General features: G+C 38.4%; 1 protein-coding gene across 12 annotated transcripts in view; it reads left to right on the top strand.

Moving 5' to 3' along the window:
* LRRFIP2 (LRR binding FLII interacting protein 2) overlaps positions 1-22883 on the top strand; it is a 97256-nt gene that overhangs the window by 5195 nt on the left and 69178 nt on the right. For 6 of the 12 annotated variants that reach the window (XM_065884650.1, XM_065884648.1, XM_065884646.1 and 3 more), the window contains exon 2: positions 12910-12996. In XM_065884650.1, coding sequence (XP_065740722.1) covers positions 12910-12996 — 87 coding nt within the window. Of the gene's footprint in view, positions 1-12909; positions 12997-14224; positions 14276-20743; positions 20801-20898; positions 20944-22883 lie in introns of all 12 variants that reach the window. The other 6 variants (XM_065884645.1, XM_065884643.1, XM_065884640.1 and 3 more) reach the window with 2 other exon arrangements.

The raw sequence follows: 22883 nt of genomic DNA, 5'->3' as shown, positions 1-22883 counted from the left end.
ACTTAAAAAAAAGATTAAAAAAAAAGAATAAAGTGGGTTTCTTTTTTAAACGTGAATTTTGAATGTCATTCATTTAGTAAATGTTTATTGAGCATTTACTCTCTGTAGATGCTGTGTTAGGTAAGGAGGACAGGGAATGGACAGGTCTAACATGGTCATTTCTCTTTTTGGAGCTTAGGGTCTAGAGGGGAAAATTGACGCTAAAAAATCATTACATAATGGACCTGTTCTTTGATTTTCAGCTTTTTTTTCTTCAAATTTAATGTCTACATTTAATATTGTAATTTCTGTCTTGAAAGCTGTGATTGTCAGTGTATATCACAACCAGTGGCATTCTTAGAATTGAGCAAATGTAATAATATGTTTATTTACAACTGTGCTAAATGCTTTGAGTGAACAGTAAATGATTTCATTAAAGAGTGTGTGATGGGGGACTTGACATTTTGGGGGCTTTGGGAAGGCTTCCCTGAGGAAGCGCCCTTTCAATTGAGTTTTGAAGGAGGAATGCAGTGATTTAGGGGAAGCAGTTGTCAGATGCGGGGAGGAGCTTTACAGTCAGAGGGAAGAATGTGTGTGTGACAAGCTTGGAGGCTGAAAGAGTGTGGAGAATTCAAGGAGTAACAACAGCACAGCTAACATTTGCCGAGCTCTTATTATGTACCAGGCACTATTCTAAGTTCTTTAAACAGATTTAATCCTCTTGATAACTCTATGGGGTGGTCTACTATTCTCATTTTATCCATGATGAATCCAAGGCATGGAGAAGTGAGGTAACTTGCGCAAGGCCACATAGCTAGAAAAGGGTTGGGCTGAAATGTGCACTTTGGCTCCTACACTCTTAATATTTGCCTCCCGTGATATCACTGTTAACTCTGACACGTACAGCAAGAAGGAGAGTAGCCAGAGAGGTAGGCAGGAGCCAGGTCACACAGGCCGGTGGTTCTCAACTGAGAGTGATTTTGTCTAGCTGAGGGCAGTTGGCAGTGTATGAAGATAATTTTGCGTGTCACAACAGGGGGAGGGGCGCGCTAGTGGCATGTGTGGGGAGAGGCCAGGGATGTTGCTAAAAATGCTACAGTGCACAGGACAGTCCCCACAGCAAATGTCAGTAGGGCTGAGGGTGAGAACCCTGATATAAGATTTTGGTCTGTGTCCTAAGAGCAAAGGAAAAAACATTGAAGGGTTTTGTGTAGGGGTATGACGTGAACAGATTTGTGCCTTCAGAGGATGACTTTCCTGTGGGTTGGAGATGATATCACAAGGAGACGTTAGTGGATGCGGAGAGATGAGTCATGAGACTTGCAGAGGCATTGGTGGCCTGGCCTAGAGTGATGACAGTAGGGATGGGGAGAGGCGGTTGGAGTGCAGAGGTAGGAAGAGGTGCTCAGCGAGTGGCAGTGCTTAGGTGGCAGAGAGGGGAGGTTTGGGGTTGTGCATCCTCGGGGTGGTAGGCAACGTTAGTGCGAGGAGGAGGTTTGGAGAGGGAAGACCATGAATTTATGTTAGGACGTGTGGTATTTAACGTGCCTGTGAGGCATCTAAGTGGAGATTTTGAAGAAGCAGTTTGGGGATTTGGATCAAGAGGTCAAAGGAGAAATCTGGGCTATACATACATGTTTGAGACTTGTGCACATGTAGGAAGTAATTGAAATCATGAGTTGTGGATGAGATTGTCTAGGGAGAAAGTGTAGAGTTGAGGATAATCACTCCTCAGGCTGAGCCCTAAAGAACTCTGTGATTTCAAGGTCATGTCTTAAGTCTTTCTTAATTTTGGCACTTTTTTGATCACCCTTTTGTGTTTGGTTCAGGTTGTTCTTTGCAAATTGGATTTGTCTGAAAAATTAATTGCACAGGAGGCAGAATTACTCTTATTTAAAATACCTTTCAAATGCCTTTAATACACTCAATGGTGGTACACAAAAATTTATAAAAGATTATGAAATAGGAGTTAATTTTTCAGGGTTATGAAAAATGAATGTTTTTCTTTCCATTTCTGTCCAGTTAAAAGTTTTCTTTAAAAATTCTCCCCCTTTGTACTTACTGTTTTTAGTAGACAAATTCTTTGAAAGAGCAGACCTAAGTTGTCGTTTTTAGTCACTTAGGAATCTTTCCAGTGGCATTAGTACATGAATGCAGCCAATTCCTGTCAAGTGCAGACCTCTCTGTTTTTTCCCCAAAAACCCACTGGAACTGAGGCAAAGGAGGGTAGGCGATGTGGTTGGGCACTCCCTCCCGCCCCCGCAAATCCAGGGCTCTGTGATGGCCAGCGTTACTCTCTGTATCTCACTGCTCCTTGATTTATCCCTCTAACCAGAATTAAGGGAGGATTATTGAGCCCTATTACTTAGTTTTGTGTCAGCGTGACTAAAAAATATTTGGTATAAAGTTCATTGTCACAATCTTCACCATTCCCATGAGTTACAGGTATTTGGAGAAAAAATTCAGACAGCGCAGTACCCTTATCCTAAATGTAAGGACGCTACTAGCAACCCCACCGCCACCCCCAGCACACACACAGAGTATCTCTACCACAACTGTGGGTCACATTTCCCCTTCGGTTAGATGCGTCATTGCTGAGCCAGAGTTTTAGTCTTCCTGTGCTATCTATTTACTAGATTGTAGTCAAACCTCAGTAATAAAGTCTGTAGTATTAAATTCCTTCTCTCATTCCAAAAGAATATTTTGCTGTCAGAAGTTTTCTAAATAAAAGGAAGATATAGTTGTTTGACATCAGAAGAAAATGGGTTAAAATCCCTAGATTTTATCTAATACGTATTGGTGTTTATGCTCAGAAAAATTTATATAGTTGGTTTTCAACTACCAAAAGCTTTAAAAAAATGGTTAAACACAATTATATTGTAAGATCTAATTAAAGGGATTTCCCTGGTGGTGCAGTGGTTAAGAATCCACCTGCCAATGCAGGGGACATGGGTTCGAGCCCTGGTCTGGGAAGATCCCACATGCCGCGGAGTGGCTGGGCCCGTGAGCCATGGCCACTGAGCCTGCACATCCGGAGCCTGTGCTCTGCAACGGGAGAGGCCACAACAGTGAGAGGCCCGCGTACTGCAAAAAAAAAAAAAAAATTAATTAATTAAAAAAAAAGAAATGCACCTCTTTAAAAAAAAAAAAAAAAGAATAATCGTTAAAAAAAATCTAATTAAGAAAAATGGTACCTAAGATTTTCTACTAAAGGGAAGTTGCTAGGAAATTGAGTAATGATTTTTATTTGTTAATTTGGAAACCATAGCAACACAATAAATATTATGTCTCTTAATTTGTCTTCCAGTGTTCTTTTGGCATGAATGTCACAGAAGAATAAACAAAATTAAACACAGTAAACTCTTGAGTCTTTAGCTACCTGAATTAGTCATTTGCCTTGAATGTTTCACTTTCTAGAATTTTGTATTTCAGATTTCTTGATATTAAAGTGTGGTCTGTAAAGGTCCAAATTATACCTTATTTTTCTTTCTTATGCCAGTTGCATGGATTTTATATTATGGATATACATGCAGGCTGGCAATTCCATGTTTGGCTCAGTTCAGTGCATTTCTGTCAAATCATGAAATTTTAATTTGCCTCCCTTTAAAACTGTCACATGATCACAGCAGGACAAAAGTTTAAAAGCTAAAGGTTTCCCTTCCTTTAAAGGCATTTGAGTGTGTGTTATGTTCTATTCTTTTTGAAAAATGTTAAATGCAGAAAGGTTTTGATAATAATGTCAGTACCCATGAGTCTACATTAAATGATGCTAACATTTTGGGACAGTTACTGCAGACCTTTTCTTATAAAGATCAGAAGGAAGGGAGAAGACATTATAAACCAAATTTAGGGCCCTTTATTTTACCCCCAGGCCTATTTCCCCTTCCCCCACCCCAACAGGGAACCACTATAATAAAATCATGAGGTGTCCTTCCTGTTCCTGTTCTAAAGGTTCTAATACATATCACTATAAACAGTATTGTTTTATGGGTTTGTGTGTGTCACTTTCTAAGTGTTCTCAGGCACAGGGGTGTGAAACTACTAGAACATGTGGGAAGCTTCTAGAATAACAGCTCAGTTTGGCTGGAGAGATGGTGGGGGGAATGGGAGATGATGCTGGAGAGACCAGAGGGGCTGATCAGGAAGGGATTTGTGTGCTAAGGAGTTCACGTGTGATTTCGGCATCTGTGGGGGAGCCCTTGAAGGGTAAAACCTTCTTCAGATTTAGCCACCATGTAAAGAGTGGTAAGGAGAAAACTAGTTAGGAAGCTTTGTTGTCATCTTGGTGACAGTTGATGAGAGCCTGAATTAAGGCAGTGATAGTGGGAATGGAGAGGGAAGTTTGGACTGAAGAAATAGTAGAGAGAGAGAATCTTGATGAGAACTATAGCTGAGATTTAGTGACAGGGTATGGACAGGGGGATATAAACGAGGGAGGAAGGAGCCTTATGGGGATCCTTCATTTCAGTTCTGGGTAATGGGACAGCTGATGGGGACATAAAGAGGAAGAGGAACTTTAAGGGAAAGATTATAAATTCCATTTGTGATATAGCAAATCCGAGGTTCCAGTGGGACAGCCCCAGTGTTTAATAGCCAGTTGGATCAGGACTGTGACAGAAAAGTCTGGGTTGGACACAAAGCTTTGCAGACTCTCAGTATCACCCAGGGAGGGAACATAGAGTGAAGAGAGTGAGATGAAGCCTGGAAGCTTTGGCTATATTAAAGTTTAAGGAGCTAGCAGAGAAAAATGAGCCCATGAAGGATTCTGAGGAAGAGAGGTCAGAGAGTCAAGAGGAAAACCAGGAGAGACTAGTATTGCAGAAAGCCAAGAGAGGAGAGTTTTCAGAAGAAGTTGCGTGGCAGTGATATGGGAAGCCAGAAAGGACAAGTGAGATAAGAAGAGAAAAATTCTATTGGGTTTGGTAGTCAGAGGTCATAAGTGATTTTGGTATGAGCAATTTCACTGAAATGATTTGGGCAGAAGCCAGAAAGCAGTCATTTGAAGGGAGTGGGGAGTGAGGAGGGAGGTACTAGAAAAAGTTGGCTGTAAAGAGAAGACGAGGCAGAACTGAACCAGGATGGGACTGTTTGTTTGTTTGTTTAAAGATAAGAGAGACTTTGAACCTACTTATGATGAGAAGAACAAACCAGTAGAGGAAGAGAGTGTAGACAGAGGAGAGAGATCAGATAGTTGAGTCAAGGTCCCTAGGGAGGGTGGAGTTCACATCATAGCACAGAGGGTGTGTGTCTCTTTATATATGGACATGTCCATATATGTTTTATATGTATATTTTATATAACTTTACATTTGTGTTTTATGTGTATATACATACATTTTATATTTATATTGCCATGTAACTTTATAATGAACTCTCTTGCCTTTGACTCTTAGGATGATGGATTCAAACTATTTTTTTTTAAGTGGATTAACTTTGTTTCCCCCCAGAATATTCAGCCCCCCCAGAATAGTTCCAAATGAAATTTGACATGTGGGTTATATTCCAAGGAAACAGAGGGCACTGTCCAGTGGATAGGATAGATCCTGCTTTACTTGTGGACCCACAGGACAGATAGTTATAATAGGATTGGCCTTAGCTGAGTTTCTGATTTGGAAACTGATTTGGGCTGATTTGGTTTATTTTAGCCTGTTCAGTGTTTATTTGACCTAAGCAGTAACAGAATCTAAATTTAAAATTCTGAAAGTGTAAGGATGCTTTTGGGTATTGGGCATCATAAAGTATATTATGGCTAATCAACCACCTGTTCCTTGGTGCAGATTAATTTAACAGTGTGTAATGTGGAAATAACACGGATAGGAGGAGAGTTGGAATGGAGAAAGTGAAGTTAGAATTAGGAAATAAAGTATCCTAGGTGAAAGTATAAGGGCCTGCTTGGAAGAGGGGGAGTCTGTAGGAATGGATATTAAAGGTTGCATTTAAGGGATATTGTAAAGAAGGTTTAGTTAGGAAGTAGGAGTCCCTGAGACTGAGTTTTCAACAAGGGTTCCATTTCTGGAGACTGAAAAATAGGGAAGCAAAAGCGTATTCACTGAGGGAAGATGAGGTTGCTTTTATTCACTCTTAGTGTATGACAAGAGATCCGCTAGACAGTTAGAAATGTAGGCTTTGATTCTGGTCAGAGCTTGAGATGCTAGATTTGAATCATTCTCGTTGGCTGATAGTTGAAAATGTGGAGTAAACAGATGAGAGGAAAGGCTGTGTAGAGCAAAAGGAGAAGATTAACTACATTTGGGGTAAAGTCATGGTCAAAGAAAAAAGGGAACCAGAATGGTACAGTTTCACAGAAAAGAGAGAATCTATGCTAAATTGAAAAATCACAGGTTAATTCATCCAAAGTAAACGTTTATTATTTGCCTAAGGATATGTTCTTACACTTGGGGTATAAAGATATAAGTTGTGGCAACATAGTTAAGAGCATTAACTGGAGTCAGATTCTAAGGATGTGGATCTCAGTTCCAATACTTGCTGGCCAGGAGATATTAGGCAAATTACTTAATCCTTCTGTACCTCAAGGTGTTACTTTGTGGATTAAAGGAAAATAAACACCTAGCTTTGCTAAGTGTTCAAATGATGGTAGTAATATTAATGAGGTCTCATCTTTTCTGTCATCTTGAAAGTTTGAGTTTTGATTCTATGAAGATCATTCTCAAAACATTGTTTAATTTTATAAATATTGAGAGCAAGGGTAAGGCCCCCACCCCAACAGAATTAGTACAGTTTGAATTGGGTCCTGATATATTGCCAGAGCTTAATCATTATTTCCCACATGTGTTCCTTGGAGCATAATCCTTGAAGAATTACTTAGGGCTTATTTAGTAATGTGGTTAGGTAAGTCTGAGAAATGCTTTTTTATTTTACCTTTTTCTTGGCAATTCATAATGTATATTATTAAAGATTTTTAAAAATTTAACCTGGCATTTTCCAGGCTTACTCGATCATAAGATTCCCTTTCTCCCATTTTATATACTGAGTTTTATGTGTTGGAGTTTTACATATTTTACTATTTATTTAATTTAGCGTTATATTTTTTATTCACTGTGTCTCATTTATTTAAAAAATTTTAATTGAGATTTAATTCACATACTGTAAAATTCACCATTTTAAAGTATGCAGTTTTTAGTGGTGTTTAGTGTATTCAGAAGGATGCACAACCACTGCCACTTCCTAATTACAAATTAGAGACATCTCATCAGCACAGAAAGAAACCCCATACCAATTAGCAGTCACTCTCCATCTCCCCCTTACTCCAGCCCCTGGCAATCAGTAATCTACATTCTGTCTTTGGATTTTCCTATTCTGGACATATCATATAAGTGGAATTATACAATATGTGAACTTTTGTGTCTGGCTTCTTTCACTTAGCATAATGTTCTTAGGGTTCATCCATGTTGTAACCTATATCAGTACTTCATTCCTTTTTATGTCTGAATAATATTCCATTCTATGGATGATACCACATTTTGTTTATCCATTCATCAGTTGATGAATATCTGGGTTGTTTCCATTTGGGGGACTATTATGAATAATACTGCTATGAATACTTAATGTACAAGTTTTTGTGTGAACACATGTGTTTGTTTCCCTTAGGTACATATCTAGAGGTGGATGCCAGGTCTTATGGTCTATGTTTAATGTTTTGAGGAACTGCTAAACCATTTTCAGTAGCAGCTACACCGTTTAACATCTCCACCAGCAATGTGTTCTGACTTCTCCACATCCTTGCCAATGCTATTTATTTTCCATTAAAAAATTTTTTTGTTATAGCCATCTTCGTGGGTGTGAAATGGTATCTCAGTGTGGTTTTGATTTGCATTTCCCTAATGACCAATGATGTTGAGCATCTTTTTGTGCGCTAATTGGCTACTTGTATATCTTCTATAGAGAAATGTCTATTCAAATCCTTTGCCCATTCTAAAATGGAGTTACCGTTGACCCTTGAACAATGAGGAGGTTAGGGATGCCGACCCTCCCTGCAGTCAAAAATCCCCCTGTAACTTACAGTTGGCCCTTCATATCTGGGGTTCCTCTGATCTGTGGATAATGTAGTTCTGTAGTATTTACTATTGAAAAACATCCGTGTGTAAGTGGACCCATACAGTTCAAACCCATGTTGTTCAAGGGTCAGCCGTATTTGTCTTTTTATTGCATCTCATGTATTTTTCTTTTTTTACATCCCCAAACAACATAATACAAAATTCTGATGTTAGAGGAAAAGTCCCTAATGTAGAAGCACTCAAACCATAGTACATGTTTAGTCCTCATCTTTTCCATTGTATGGTTCCTAGTTATTAGTTGAGTGATAAAGTGAACATTCAACGAATTTAGAAGGTTTATGATTTAACACAATCTAAAGCGTTTATTCCATGAGTGATCAAGGCCCATGGTTTTTGCTATCATTTTGTTTTTCCACTTGCCCCAAGCATTTAGTGAGAAATAGATTTATTTCTATCCAAACATATCTTTATTTTTTTGTGTTTTCATTTTCACTGCTCTAGGAAGAATAAATTCCTATACCTATCCAATTACATATTTCCTTTAATCAGCTTTTATGTGCCTAATATTTGAAAGCATAATGATCAGAATAATGTTTAGAAACCTGGTCCAGTACTTACTGGATTTCACAGGTAACTTCTGAACCTGAATTTCCAGTTCCTGAATTTTCCTGTTAACTTGATTTAAAAGTTTGGGTCATGTCAGCCTAAAGACCATACAAATACTTAAATGATTTAGACTCCTGAATACTTCTGATTTCATTCATGTCTTATGCTAACTTTTAAGTTAACTAACCATTTTTTTTGAGGTAAAATAAACATAACATAGAATTTATCATTTTAATCATCTTTAAGTATACAGTTCAGTGGCACTAAGTACATTTAGATTGCTGTGCAGTCATCACAACTATCCATCTTCAGAACTTTTTCATCATCCTTACTGAAACTCTGTACCCATTAAATAATAACTCCCCATTCCCTTGTCCCCACCAGCCCCTGGAAACCACTGTTCTACTTTCTGTCTCCATGGTATTTGACTACTTTAGATCCTTGAGATAAGCAGAATCATTTAATATTTGTCCTTCTGTGTCTGGCTTATTTCACTTAATAATGTCTTCAACAACATTGTAAAACAACTATACTCCAGTAAAACTTTTTTTTTAAGACTCAACTTCCTCATATATTTTATTTATTTGTTTGTTTGTTTATGGCTGCGTTGGGTCTTCATTGCTGTGCACGGGCTTTCTCTAGTTGTGGCGAGCGGGGGCTACTCTTCATTGTGGTGCACCGGCTTCTCATTGCGGTGGGCTTCTCTTGTGGCTGAGCACGGGCTCTAGGCGTGCGGGCTTCAGTAGTTGTGGCATGCAGGCTCAGTAGTTGTGGCTCGCAAGCTCTAGAGCCCAGGCTTAGGAGTTGTGGTGCACAGGCTTAGTTGCTCCGTGGCATGTGGGATCTTCCTGGACCAGTGCTCGAATCTGTGTCCCCTGTATTGGCAGGCAGATTCTTAACCACTGCGCCACCAGGGAAGTCCTCCAATAAAATTTAATTTAAAAAAAACGTCTTCAGAATTCATCCATGTTGTAGCCTGTGTCAAAATTTACTATTAAATTATTACTATCATGTAGCCTTTTAAAGGCTACATAATATTCCATTGTATGTACATAACACATTTTGTTTATCCATTCATCTGCTGATGGACATTTGGGTTGTTTCCACCTTTTGGCTATTATGGATAATGCTGCTATAACCATTGGTGTACAAATACCTGTTTGGGTCTCTACTTTCAATTCTTTGTTGTATGTACCCAGAAGTGGAATTATTGGATCAAGTGGTGATTCTATGTTTATTTTTTTTTAGCCAACTTTGTTTTGAACTCAGTTAAATCCTCGTGGTCCTTTAGTTTTTTATCTTTTTTATTTTATATCTGTCAGGGTGGGTTAAAACGAATTTACAGTAGCTCTTTTATGCAATAGTATTCTGAGGGGAAAGTGCTAGTGTTGGTACTTAGAAGTATGCTTTGTGTACCTATAATTTGACTATTTCAAAATATGTCAGTATAAGAATAGAGTACACGTCTTGTCTTACCAGATTGGAATCACCATTAGCTCCTTGCTACTCCTGTCAGGCACGTGGAAGCAATGTACAGAAATAAAACAGATAAAGTAATTTTAAATCCTCTTTACCTTTTTAAAGCTTGCCTTATTTAATACCAACTCCAAGGGAGGTAATATCTGAGTTTTGCATAAAGTTGGCTAAGTAACAAAGAGAAGGATGTTTTTCTGGCTCTGAAGCCCATGTTCTTTCTGTTACACAGCAGTTAGGTCCCTTCCTTTTTTTTTTAATTTTTAAATTTAATTTTTTAAATAGTTGATTTACAGTGTTGTGTTAGTTTCAGGTATACAGCTAAGTGATTCAGTTATACATATATTATACATATATCCATTCTTTTTCAGATTCTTTTCCCATATAGGTTATTACAGAATATTGAGTAGAGTTCCTTGTGCTATACAGTAGGTCCTTTTGTTGTGCAAGAAGTTGTAGAGAATAGATTTCAATTACCTATAATTTAGGTTTGGTGAGAGAAGTCCTGTTTTAGAATAGATTGTGCAGAATTGGCCACAGATCTCAGGAGGATGAAATTGGCATTCTCAGTAAATTTCTAAGGGAAGCTACAAGTGCAAAGCTAATATAATATAATATAATATAATATAATATAATATAAGTGTAAGTGAAAATTCCTACACATTGCTGTGGCTTTCTTAAATTAAAAAGAGAGATTTGAAAATATTTCCCAGAAAAATGATACTTTGTAATTTTAAAGCATATTTGTTATCTTCTGAAGCATAACTTAGCCTTGAAGTCTTTCTCTATAAAATACAAACTCTGGTAAGAAAATGGTGACCATTCATAGAGGGGTAAAGAAGGTGGGGAATGTAGGGTTTTTAATGATAGAGGCCAATGTAAAATTCATGTGAGAACACTAATTGCTCTGGTGATGACAGTGTGAGAGCTTTCGGTTGGCAGATTGCCGTTCACTTTGCAGCGTTTTTGCTACTTAAAGGTCAGTTAAACAGACTAGGAAATCGCCAAAATTGGGGTAGTTGAAAAAGTAGTAACCATTAAACTGTCTCCTCTTCTTAGAAGCCTGCTGTGACCTTGCCAGGCAAAACTAATTGCTCCTCCCTGCATGCTTCCTTCCCTTTAAACATTGTGTTTGTCTCCCTTGGCAAGTTTGTGAACGTCTTCAGGGCAGAGGTGGCACGTCTTAACTCTGTATTTTCAGTGCTCGGTATAATTGCTTACGCACAGTAGACCACTTTAAACATTGGCTGAGTCTCTTCCTAGTGTGAGACTTAGGCACAAATATAACAGCATGAGAAGCAGCAGCTACTGTCATTATCAGAAGAGAGGGGATCTGAATCAGAGTTGGGATGTGGCCAAGAACTGAGGAAACCACCGTAAGAGAAACCAGAGAGAAGATTTTTTTGTTTCATGTGGCACATCAAGCTGTTTCGTTGGCTCATTTCCTCGATACTTTGGCCCATGACCTGAAAATCTCTCGTTTGTTTAGCAGGCACTGAGGCATGACATTTGTGGGGTGACAGAAGTGTGTGATTTTAATACCATATAATACCATGTAGTACATTTAATACAGTGTAATAAGCCACAGTAGGCACATGTCCATAGGGTATTACTCTGTGAAAGAGGGACTGGGGGAACCCTTCATAGAAGGTAGCACGGTAGCTGAAGAAGAGAGAAGGGAGAATACCTCCTGCCAGCAGTCTGTGAAGAGAGGCTTAACCTCCCAGCACAGTAGATAGAGTCCAGGAGTGGAGGGAGGTGGATGCGGCTGGCACAGGTGGGGCACGTAATGGGAAATAAGGTGGAGAGATGACTGGGAGGAACCTTAATCTCTGCTTTTGCTTTTCGTCTCCTGTCTTCTCTTTCTGCTAGTCTATGGAATTTTTGCTTTAACCATGAGTAATGGGGAGCCACTGGAGTATTTTACACAGCAGAATGATTGACATGATCAGAAACAAAGGCAGACTGGCAATCATGTAACCACATAGAGGATGAATTGAAGGGCAGAATCTGGAGTTGGGTAGATGGATTTGGAGACTGTTGCAGTATCCAAACAAGAGATAAAGAGTTCCTATTGTATGATTTCATTTATATGCTATGGCCAGAAGAGGCAGATTCATAGAGACAGAAAGTAGATTAGTGGTTGCTGGGGTCTGGGTTTGGGTAACGGGGAGTGACGACTGATGGGTACAGGTTTTCCTTTTGAGGTGATGAAAGTATCCTGGAATTAGATAGTAGTGATAACTGTGCAACTTTGTGAATGTACTTGAAAACCCGCTGAATTGTATGTTTTTAAGTTGTGGATTTGATGGTGTGTGAATTATATCTCAATGGAAAGAGAGAGAGAGAGGAAGAGTTCCTGAAACAAGCAGGAACAGTGAGCATAAAGAAACCTGAGATGGGTTGGAGAGAAACTCAGTGGTCCAGAATTGACAGGACCTGGAGAGGGAATACTGGCAAGGTCCAAAGTGAAATAGAGGCTGGCCCTGCAGTTTCTAATCTGTATGATTGAATTGATGGGGAAGAAAATTCTGGAAAAAGCAAGTGCATAGAAACATATAATGAATTGTGTGAAATGTTTTGAATGTGTGATCAAGGCAAGCAGTTGACGGTAAAGGCCCAGATTTCAGGAGAGACTCTGGGACTAGGAAAAGAAGTGAGTACGGACGGGATGTTGATGGAAGAAGTCAGTCAGGCTGCTGGTGGACGACATCTTGCCCCCCACCCTCTTTGGGAAGTAATGTCCCATTGGCTCCTTGTCCTCCAAGCTGATGTACAGGTGTGGTGCTGGTGGTGGTGGTTTTTAAATAAAGCTGAATCTTTACATTACTTTTCAGGCAGAGGCAAGACTGGCAGCAAAACGGGCTGCCCGAGCAGAAGCAAGAGATATCCGCATGAGAGAATTGGAACGGCAACAAAAAGAGGTAATTTGGGTGGATAACCCTGATTTAGTGTTGGTCTCAAAAATATCAATACTTGGCTAGTTTCCGTCTGAAGTAAAACTGGTTTCTTCTGAAACACTGGGAATAGAGTAACCTGATGTATATATTTTAACAAGCCATTTATGTCAGCAAGTTAAATGCAATATTTGTTTTAAATCATAACAGCAAACACATATATAGCTCTTACTCATTATAAGTTATTATTGTGTAATAAGTGCTTGTAACAGCTAAAGTAGACTTAGCGATGACAAAGTTATTTCCTATGGTCCTAAATGTCCTAGAATTTTGATTAATTATGTTATGATGTCTGCATAGTAAAACTGAAATCATACAACCTTACAGTTTGTAAGCATATTTAATAATAGAAGAAAATATTCATCTAAGAAAATGAAAAAAAAAAGCACAACTGTAAGACGGGTGGAACTCCAGTTTTGTGTTACAAAAACTAGTATCTGTATATAGGTCAAAAACTACTGGAAAGACGTGATTACTACCCGTACTTTGGTTTATCTATGGTGGAATTATGATTGGTTTTATGTTCGTATGCTTTTCTATAGTTAATACATTTCAATATGGTTTAATTATTGGAAAGAAAAGCAAAAAAATTTTTTTTCTAAGTAGGCATATAGAAATTGGGTTGCTTTAAAATGAAACAAATACTCTTTTTTACTCTTTCCTTCTGACATTGACCTAGCTCCGAAAATTCCCATAAAAAATATTTCTGATGTTGTATTAGTACGAAGTGGGGTGTAAAACCTGCAGGGCAGTATTAAACACTTTATTTTGAGGTTGGTGGTGGATCTTCTGTTAATGTGTTAAAGAGATGTGCATAGAGTCCATATTGTCACAGCTCAAAAACAAAACCAAAAGCAGTTAATATATTGCTAAATTTTTTAACCTCATAGCTTCAAATATGAATGCAATTCTTGGCTTGAAATGAAAATGTGACAATGTATTGTCTTTTATACTCCTAAAATTATAAGGATACCGTTATTAAGTATAAGTTTTATTTATAGTTCTCTAAACTACAGAGGACCATATATCTCTATTATTGAGCATATTTAACTTAGTATGTTCTGTATTTTGAATGTGTAACAACTTTGAATTAACAATCATTGCTGTTCAGAGCAAATGTATGTGATTAATTTAAGACTTTTCATAGAATGCAGTATGTTAGATGCTTTAGTTTATGAAACTTTTGCATTTGTAGCACTCTTATCATTCCTTTGATCGGAAATGGGGACAGATTCAGAAGTGGCTGGTAGGCCAGGATTGCCTGCCCTGCATGTTGTGATCAGTTGCTGAAATATGCAGTCTCAAAGTAAAACATTGACTAATCGTTTGCCAAGTAGGAGTGTTTGTCATGTTTGAACCTAAAGGTCAGAGAGTGTCTCTTCTGCCTGTAGTGGACCAAGTGTGTGCTTGGAGTCCAGCCATTTCTGTTGTAGTTACAGCCTCACACTCATCTCATGAATGCTCCTGACCAAGAAAGATTGAGTAGATGAATGTGTTTTCTTTCTATGGGTTTGTTCTTCTGTCCCTCAGATTTGTCCCTCTACCTCTCTCATTCCTTCCACTGCCCTCCACCCCGCCTCTCCTTCCCTGTTCCCTTCTTCCTTTCTCTCTTTTTTTAAAAAAACTAAGTCAGCAGGGTTTTCATTGAGGGATGACCCAAGTCATTCTTTCATCTCCTCTGAAAATTACTTTTTCTGTTTTACCATCACTCCCAAATTTGTTAGCTACAAGAACAAACTGCAACCAGTAGAGTATTAGTTACTGTGAGTCATTCTTAAATTTGAACTTTTTTCAGTGTTGATAAGTCTCCCAGCTGCCTCCTATTGCAGGGGGTGTTAGCTTGGTATGTGAATAGGCATGGGGGATGGGGCATGAAGCCTTAAAATCTCAGGCAAGGATTTGAGTATATGTATGTTTTCATGTGAAATGCCCACAGGCATTTTTATCATCAGATTCTCAGAGGAGTCTGTGATCCTAAGAGGTTAAGAACCACTATCTAATTGTTGCTGAACAAGCGACTTTCATAAACAAATCCCTTTTAGAATAGCATTCTAAGGTATAACCAGAATGAAAATATTTATGACTGTATTGACCTACACATTTAAAACTTTATCATACTTCTCATTGTGATATTTTAGAAAAGAGAGAAAAAAGATGTTTGGTTGCTTAAAATTAAGCGAATGCTCATGTATGTGTTTGTTATTTTGGAGTGGAACCTGTCCTTTCTTGTTACTAAAGCTAGCTTAATTATTTTTATTTAGAGTGTCTTCTGCATGTAACTGGCTTAATATTGCTGATGATGTCTTAAAAATGTTTGGTGCAAATATAAGAAATCGGTTTTACTTACAAAAATGGAAATATTAATTTCTTCTTTTAATTATGTATAATAGTTCTCAAATTGCCTAAGATTTTAATGTCTTAGGGCAGACCAAAACATTAAATAAGAAGAAAAGTCTAAGTTAGAAGTTTAATATTTGATTTCTATGTTTAAAGGCCATGAAGATAAACATATTTTTTATCTCTGTGAAAGGTGTGCAGGTCAGGCAGTGAACATGCTAGATTTTCATGGAAGGGGGTTAGAGGCTTAAAATGCAGGTGGCAGCTAACCCAAGTCTTCAGTAATAGGTAGGATTTGGACATGCAGGGAAGGTGGGGTTTAGTTTCGGATGGGAATAATTAACACTCTAACCCCTTCTGACACTTGCTTTTACTGCTTTAAAACTGATTTTTCCTCTCACTTCTTACCTTATCCTTGTCTCTCTGGCTGCTTTCTGTCTATGAGCTTATAGTATAAGTTGGCATGTGATAGTCACAATATAAAATATAAATTACTAATAAATTTATAATGAAATAATGTATATACAAACAATTGGATTGTCAGTTATTAGAAGGAAGAATCTTCCTATATTAAAAATTTCTCCTAATTTTATTACTTTTTCATCTGGGGGTAGGCTGTTGAGATGTGAATAGGGAACCCAAGGGCGTGAGGCTCAGGAATGAAGCTATTGTTGAGTGCATATCTGTGTGCCAACACTGTGCTCATGCTTTTTATACATGTGTTCATTCCCCATTATAAGATGGGTACATTATTTCCATTTTATAGATAGGTGATAAAGGATTGGTGAAGTAAACAACTTGCTTCGTTGTGACAGACACAGAATTCTAAGGGATGAGAGGGTGCCCCATGTGCTAATAATGGAGCGGGAGGTAGAAGGACCAAGAAGAAAAGGGCCTATGTCTCTCCGGGCTTCCAATTGGTCTTAGGTTAGCCAGTGCTTCTGTTTATAAACTGGCTGTCTGAAGCAGTGGCGTGTTGGTGACCTGAAAGAGTAAATGCAGTTTCTCAAGTTTCCTAATTTAAAACTGAGGGAATGGCTGCAGCCTTGGATTAAGTATTTGTTGTCAGAGAAGATGGCCAGGTGTATTCACAGGGTTGTAGGCTTTTTTTTTTTTTTTTAAATAAAACCACTTCATCCTCACTCCAAGTGAACTTTTAAAAACAAAATATGGGGTTTCCCTGGTGACGCAGTGGTTGGGAGTCCGCCTGCTGATGCAGGGGACACGGGTTCGTGCCCCGGTCCAGGAGGGTCCCACGTGCCGCAGAGCGACTGGGCCTGTGAGCCACGGCCGCTGGGCCTGCGCGTCCGGAGCCTGTGCTCCGCAACGGGAGAGACCACGACAGTGAGATGCCTGCGTACCGCAAAAAAAAAAAAAAAAAAAAAAAAAGTTTTATTTCCATTAATTTAACTTGAATGTATCAAAACATAATTTTCCAGAAACCTTTAACAATAAATATCCATCTTTAAAGGCATTGTCCTGTTCGTTCAGCTTTGGATCCTTTAAACTAATAAGGAGACTCCCAGGACAATGAAAATGTTTTGTTTTCCTGACGTGGAAGAGAGAGATACTCTGCCTTGTAATTGGTACCTAAGAACACAGTTTGCTGAAATGTTTTCTATTGGCTTTCTGATGCTAGTAATTCAAGAAAAGCCAATTGGCAGTTTCAATACTACCCCAGAAATACCTGCAAAAGGAAGCTTTTTTTTTTTTTCTTTTTTTGTATTCCAGAGGAGGAGAAAGCTCTGAGTAAAAACCAGGATACCTTGCCATTTTCTTCATGTTCTTTCTATGTAATCAGTCTGGATTTAGCCGGTATAGGTTCAATGGTCTGGTGAGTTAGAAGATATGAATGCTGATCCCAGCTTTCTGACTTTGTTGATTCCTAATCTTTTTGTGCTGCAGGGTTTTTTGTACTGTAAAATGAAGGGATCAGACTAGATGATCTTTTTTTTTTTTTTTTTGGTACGCGTGCCTCTCACTGTTGTGGCCTCTCCCATTGCGGAGCACAGGCTCCGGACACGCAGGCCCAGCGGCCGTGGCTCACGGGCCCAGCCGCTCCGCGGCATGTGGGATCTTCCCGGACTGGGGCACAAACCCGTGTCCCCTGCATCAGCAGGCGGCCTCTCAATCACTGCGCCACCAGGGAAGCCCAGACTAGATGATCTTTAAGACTCCTCTAGCTGTTAAAAATAATTCTAGAGTTGGTGCTAGGGTCTTTTCTTTTATACAAGGGTTTCCTTCTGTTTCTTCCTATTTGCCACTGTGCAAAAGTATTCCAGGTAGAGGGAGTAATTTAAGACTACCTGAATACCTGCCTTTCTGTAGAAGAGTAGCGCTCCATGGCAGACTCTTAGTAAAATGTGTGCTTTGAGTCTTTTTTGGTGTAATAAGAATTTGCTTTGAGCTTCCCTTACTGTTTGTATGGTTGCCACTAGCCATATGTGGATAATTAGGTTTGGATTTAAATTGATTAAAATAAAAAATTTCTCTCCTCAGTTGTACTTCTAGCAGTTCAAGTGCTCAGTAGCCACATGTGGCTAGTGGCTACCATACTAGACAGCACAAACGTAGAGCATTTCCATTGTCACAGAAAGTTCTGTTGGATAGTGGTTGTTTAAGGGGTCATTTATGACTATGGAATAAACTGTATTCTCTCAGTTTAAATTAACCAGCCTGTATGGGTTTACATTTTATTCTGTAGTTCTTCTGAACTCCTTTTAGGCCATTTTTTTCAAATGGGGCTAAAAAGAAAATTGTGTAAATCTAGGGGTATATCAATACTTAATAAGATATTGTTATTTAGGATTATTTTTATAATAGGTATAATTAAGAATAAATATGAATTCATCTGTGCTGCATCTTTAATGGGCTGTGCTCTTTAGAGGCAGGTTTTTAATTTCTTTTTAATTAATTAATTTTTTATTGGAGTAAAATTACTTTACAATGTTGTGTTAGTTTCTGCTGTACAATTAAGTGGATCAGTTATATGTATACCTATATCCCCTCCCTCTTGGACCTCCCTCTCCCCCTTCCCCCACCCATCCCACCCATCTAGGTCGTTGCAGAGCACCAAGCTGAGCTCCCTGAGCTATACAGCAGGTTCCCACTAGCTATCTGTTTTACACATGGTACTGTATTTATGTCAAACCTAATCTCCCAATTTGTCCCACCCTCCCCTTCCCCCACTGTGTCCACATGTCCGTTCTCTACGTCTGCGTTTCTATTCCTGCCCTGCAAATAGGTTCATCTGTACGATTTTTCTAGATTCCATATATATGCATTAATGTACGATATTTGTTTTTCTCTTTCTGGCTTATTTCACTCTGCATGACAGACTCTAGGTCCATCCACATCTCTACAAATGACCCTGTTTCTTTCCTTTTTATGGCTGAGTAATATTCCATTGTACATATGTACCACATCTTTATCCATTCATCTGTCAATGGACATTTAGGTTGCTTCCATGTCCTGGCTGTTGTAAATACTGTAGCAGTGAACACTGTAGTACATGTGTCCTTTTGAATTATGGTTTTCTCAGGGTATATCCCCAGTAGTGGGATTGCTGGGTAATGTGGTAGTTCTATTTTTAGTTTTGTAAGGAACTTCCATACTGTTCTCCATAGTGGCTGTATCAATTTACATTGGCACCAATAGTGCAAAAGGGTTCCCTTTTCTCCACACCCTCTCCAGCATTTATTGTTTGTAGATTTTTTGATGATGGCCATTCTGACTGATGTGAGGTGACACCTCATTGTAGTTTTGATTTGCATTTCTCTAATAATTAATGATGTTGAGTATCTTTTCATGTGTAGAGGTGGGTTTTTTAGAGTGCTCTTGTGTAGTAGGTGGAATGAAAAGAAAGGGTAGAATAAAGATTGAGCATTAAACCATGTATGTCACCCTAGTACCCCAAATAATACTGGGAGGGGGCATGTAGAATTAACTTGCCTGTGTAGCACAAGGCTCTTTATACTAACCAAGCTAACTAGCCTAGAACTGGTTACCACTTAATAAGCTGTACCTACTCTGCTGGGCTAACACACATGCTCCCCGAACTTTTGTGGTATATCACCTGATAATCAAAGAAAGGGAAGAAACTTGCTTGGCTCCTTACAGATTACATGTGTCTATTACATAACAAAAATGTGAATCGGTGATGAATTCCTAAAGATCAGAATACCATATTGGATATTGAATTATTGAATTATACTGGTGCTTATAAACCGACTTCTGAACAGATTTGATCAAATGCATCAATGTACACAGCACATGACAACCAAGAGTTTTTTGGACTTGTATTCAAAGATCATGACCAAAATAAAACATTAAATTGTGGTGTTTCAGTTGAATTACTGTTTCTGGATTTGAGATGAATGGTCAGGCATAGCCGTCTGCTCTGCCTGCATGATGATAGTGCTGTATTGTCATGGGGTGTTGAAGGATTGATGCATTTTGGAAAAAGCAGTGTTGATTAGCTGTGAACTCAGCTGGACAGTTTTGTGTAGATTCTTAGTCAATGCAAATTACTTTAACACTTGGGACTTTGAAATTCTGATCAGAAGTTTCTTACACTTGATTAGGTTCTAGGGACTAGTCATTTAATTTCACAACTCTGTACTTAATGCTCCAGTGCTAATAGCTGAATATGGAAAAGTTTAGAATTACGTTTAATTAGTCAACTGTTTGGAGGTTGTTTTTTTTTTAACAATCTTCATAAGGCATAACTTTGAGTAACTTTATCAATTCTGAAATATTTATTCGATTTCTTCTAATTTTAAGTAGTTTTTCATATTAACAACACACAGGGGCTATTTCATTTAGTTGTTCTCTTCTTTTCCAGTTGGAGTGGTAAAAGAAAAAGAAAAAACTTTTTTTGCGATGAGCACAAAATTATAACCCAAATCTTTTTAAAGCAACACATTGTCACCTTAAACCACATCTGTAATAAAATAAACATTTCTTCCTGCCTTGGGTAAACATCATAATGAAAAAATAGATCACAGTCTGCTTTTAATGCTGACCTCAATTTCTGTTTAAGTATACTTGCTTATTTTTATCTTGGTACATTGAACTCCCTTGGTCATATATAGAGTACCTTCTACAAGTGGTCAGATATATCTATCTATCCATAGATAGATAGATAGATAGATAGATAGATACATGATAGATACACACACACGCTTGTTCAAATAAAAACACTGCCAAGATTATTTCTACTTTCTTTCCAACTGAGGGACTGGCAGCCCCAAACCCAGCTTTTGAGGCTGAGCTGTCCCTACCGCCTGCTGTGGGGAAGGTGCTGCTGTGCTCAGCTGTTCTGACCAACAGCCCTCAGCTGAGTGATTAACTCTCCATGTACTTTCTCCTTTCCCAGGATGAGTTGGAAAGGGCCAGGTATTCCCACTGGTCCAGTCATCGTCGTCCTTCTCTGGTTTGTAATAACCTACAAAATTGCCTCTAATACTTTTCCTCATCAACTTGCCATGGTCACTCACACACCTTTACTATGTTTGTTTTTATTTTTATCAGGGAGTTGAGGATGCGTTGTCCATTCGAAGTCTTGGCAGTCACAGGGTTGGTATTTTAAGTTGTTTACACCCCCATAGCAAAGCTATCCCTTTGCCTTTTTTTTTTTTTTTTTTGTGGTATGCAGGCCTCTCACTGTTGTGGCCTCTCCCGTTGCGGAGCACAGGCTCCGCACGCGCAGGCTCAGCGGCCATGGCTCATGGGCCCAGCTGCTCCGCGGCATGTGGGATCTTCCCGGACCGGGGCACGAACCCGTGTCCCCTGCATCGGCAGGCGGACTCTCAACCACTGCGCCACCAGGGAAGCCCCTGCCTTTCTTTAAAACACAGAAATATTGGCAAAGCTATTTCATTGGAAAATGATGCTTTCAAATTATTGCTGTAAGTAAATCAGTTCTAAAATCATGAATATTTTCATCTATTAACATATATATTCACTTTTTCTATAAAAGGACCTTTGATTTTAGAAAACCATCACAAAATAATAAGGTTAATTTTATAGAATAACATCGGCATGGTTCTAGCTTTCAGATTTTTCCTACTTTCATATTTTTTAAAATGACAATTTATTAAATAAAATTATTATTTTGGAGCTTGGGTGACTAATTATAGTTTTTATTCAGTGGGAAAATTGAGCTTCTGATTTTAAAAATGCCTGTCTTATCATACTTATAGAAATTACCATGCTTCAACATTTTGATTAACATTTTGTAGTTTGTCTCAGGTTTTTAGCGTACATCATTGTAAATCAAGATAAATGAGAAATCGCTCATCAAAGGCTTGCATATTGTGCCAGGAAACTGAGTCTTTTCTTAAAGAATTGTGCTTTAAACCTTAGAGCAATGCTTTTTTAATTTACACATTGATAATATTGTATATGTACTTACATCTAGATTTTTCATCAGTAAAATTATCTTTCTTGCGAAGGTCTATATTTGTTAATTCTCCCCAGGTCTAGTTTTCTTCCTATCTTGTATAATGTATAAAAATACACTATATTAAACTGAGTGTGTTCTGGTATACTAATTATTGATGTGTTTGTATTCTTAAATAGTCTTTTACTCTGGTTATATTTCTTATTGGTGAATGTAATCTACTGTCTTTTTAGAATAAGTTAGTAAACTAATTCTTGAATCATAAGTATTTTGGTTAATTATAAAAATTTAGATTTATAAGAATATTAAAAAGCCTTTATAGAAATCTAATCAGTAGTTTAAGAATGATTTTGCAGGGGAAATACTTTTTTTTGTTTGTTTTTGTTTTCTTTTTTTTAACATCTTTATTGGAGTGTAATTGCTTTACAGTGGTGTGTTAGTTTCTGCTTTATAACAAAGTGAATCAGGGCTTCCCTGGTGGCGCAGTGGTTGAGAGTCCTCCTGCCGATGCAGGGGACACAGGTTCGTGCCCCAGTCCAGGAAGATCCCACATGCCGCGGAGCGGCTGAGCCTGTGAGCCATGGCCGCTGAGCCTGCGCATCCGGAGCCTGTGCTCTGCAACGGGAGAGGCCACAACAGTGAGAGGCCCGCTTACCTCAAAACAAACAAAAAAAAACCCAAAGTGAATCAGCTATACATAAACATATATCCCCTTATCTCCTCCCTCTTACATCTCCCTCCCACCCCTCTAGGTGGTTACAAAGCACCAAGCTGATCTTGCCGAGAAATACTTTAAGAAAAACTTGTCATGCTTCTCCCTGGAGATATTGTTTTTATTCTCACAGGGAGTTAGTCAACAGAAGCTTAAAAGTTGAGCCTTTAAGGGCTTTGAAAATAATCCCATCTTTCCTCTTTTCAAAAAAACGTATATGAGTTTTCCCTTTACTTTTCATTGTAATGTTAATAGTGTGAAGTTTCACACAGTTTTTATCAAGCAGATTATTTGTAAATTTGTATGGAAAACTTGATTATATATTAGTTTAACCTAATGGTAAAACCATCCAAGTTCAACCTAATTTAGGGGCCTTTAAAACATCTGCAAACAAACAAAAAA

The sequence above is a fragment of the Phocoena phocoena genome, chromosome 10, assembly GCF_963924675.1.
Source record: "Phocoena phocoena chromosome 10, mPhoPho1.1, whole genome shotgun sequence".
Classification (NCBI taxonomy): domain Eukaryota; kingdom Metazoa; phylum Chordata; class Mammalia; order Artiodactyla; family Phocoenidae; genus Phocoena; species Phocoena phocoena.
The sequence above is the reverse complement of the archived record's forward strand: the minus strand, read 5'-3'. Positions and strand labels throughout refer to the sequence as shown.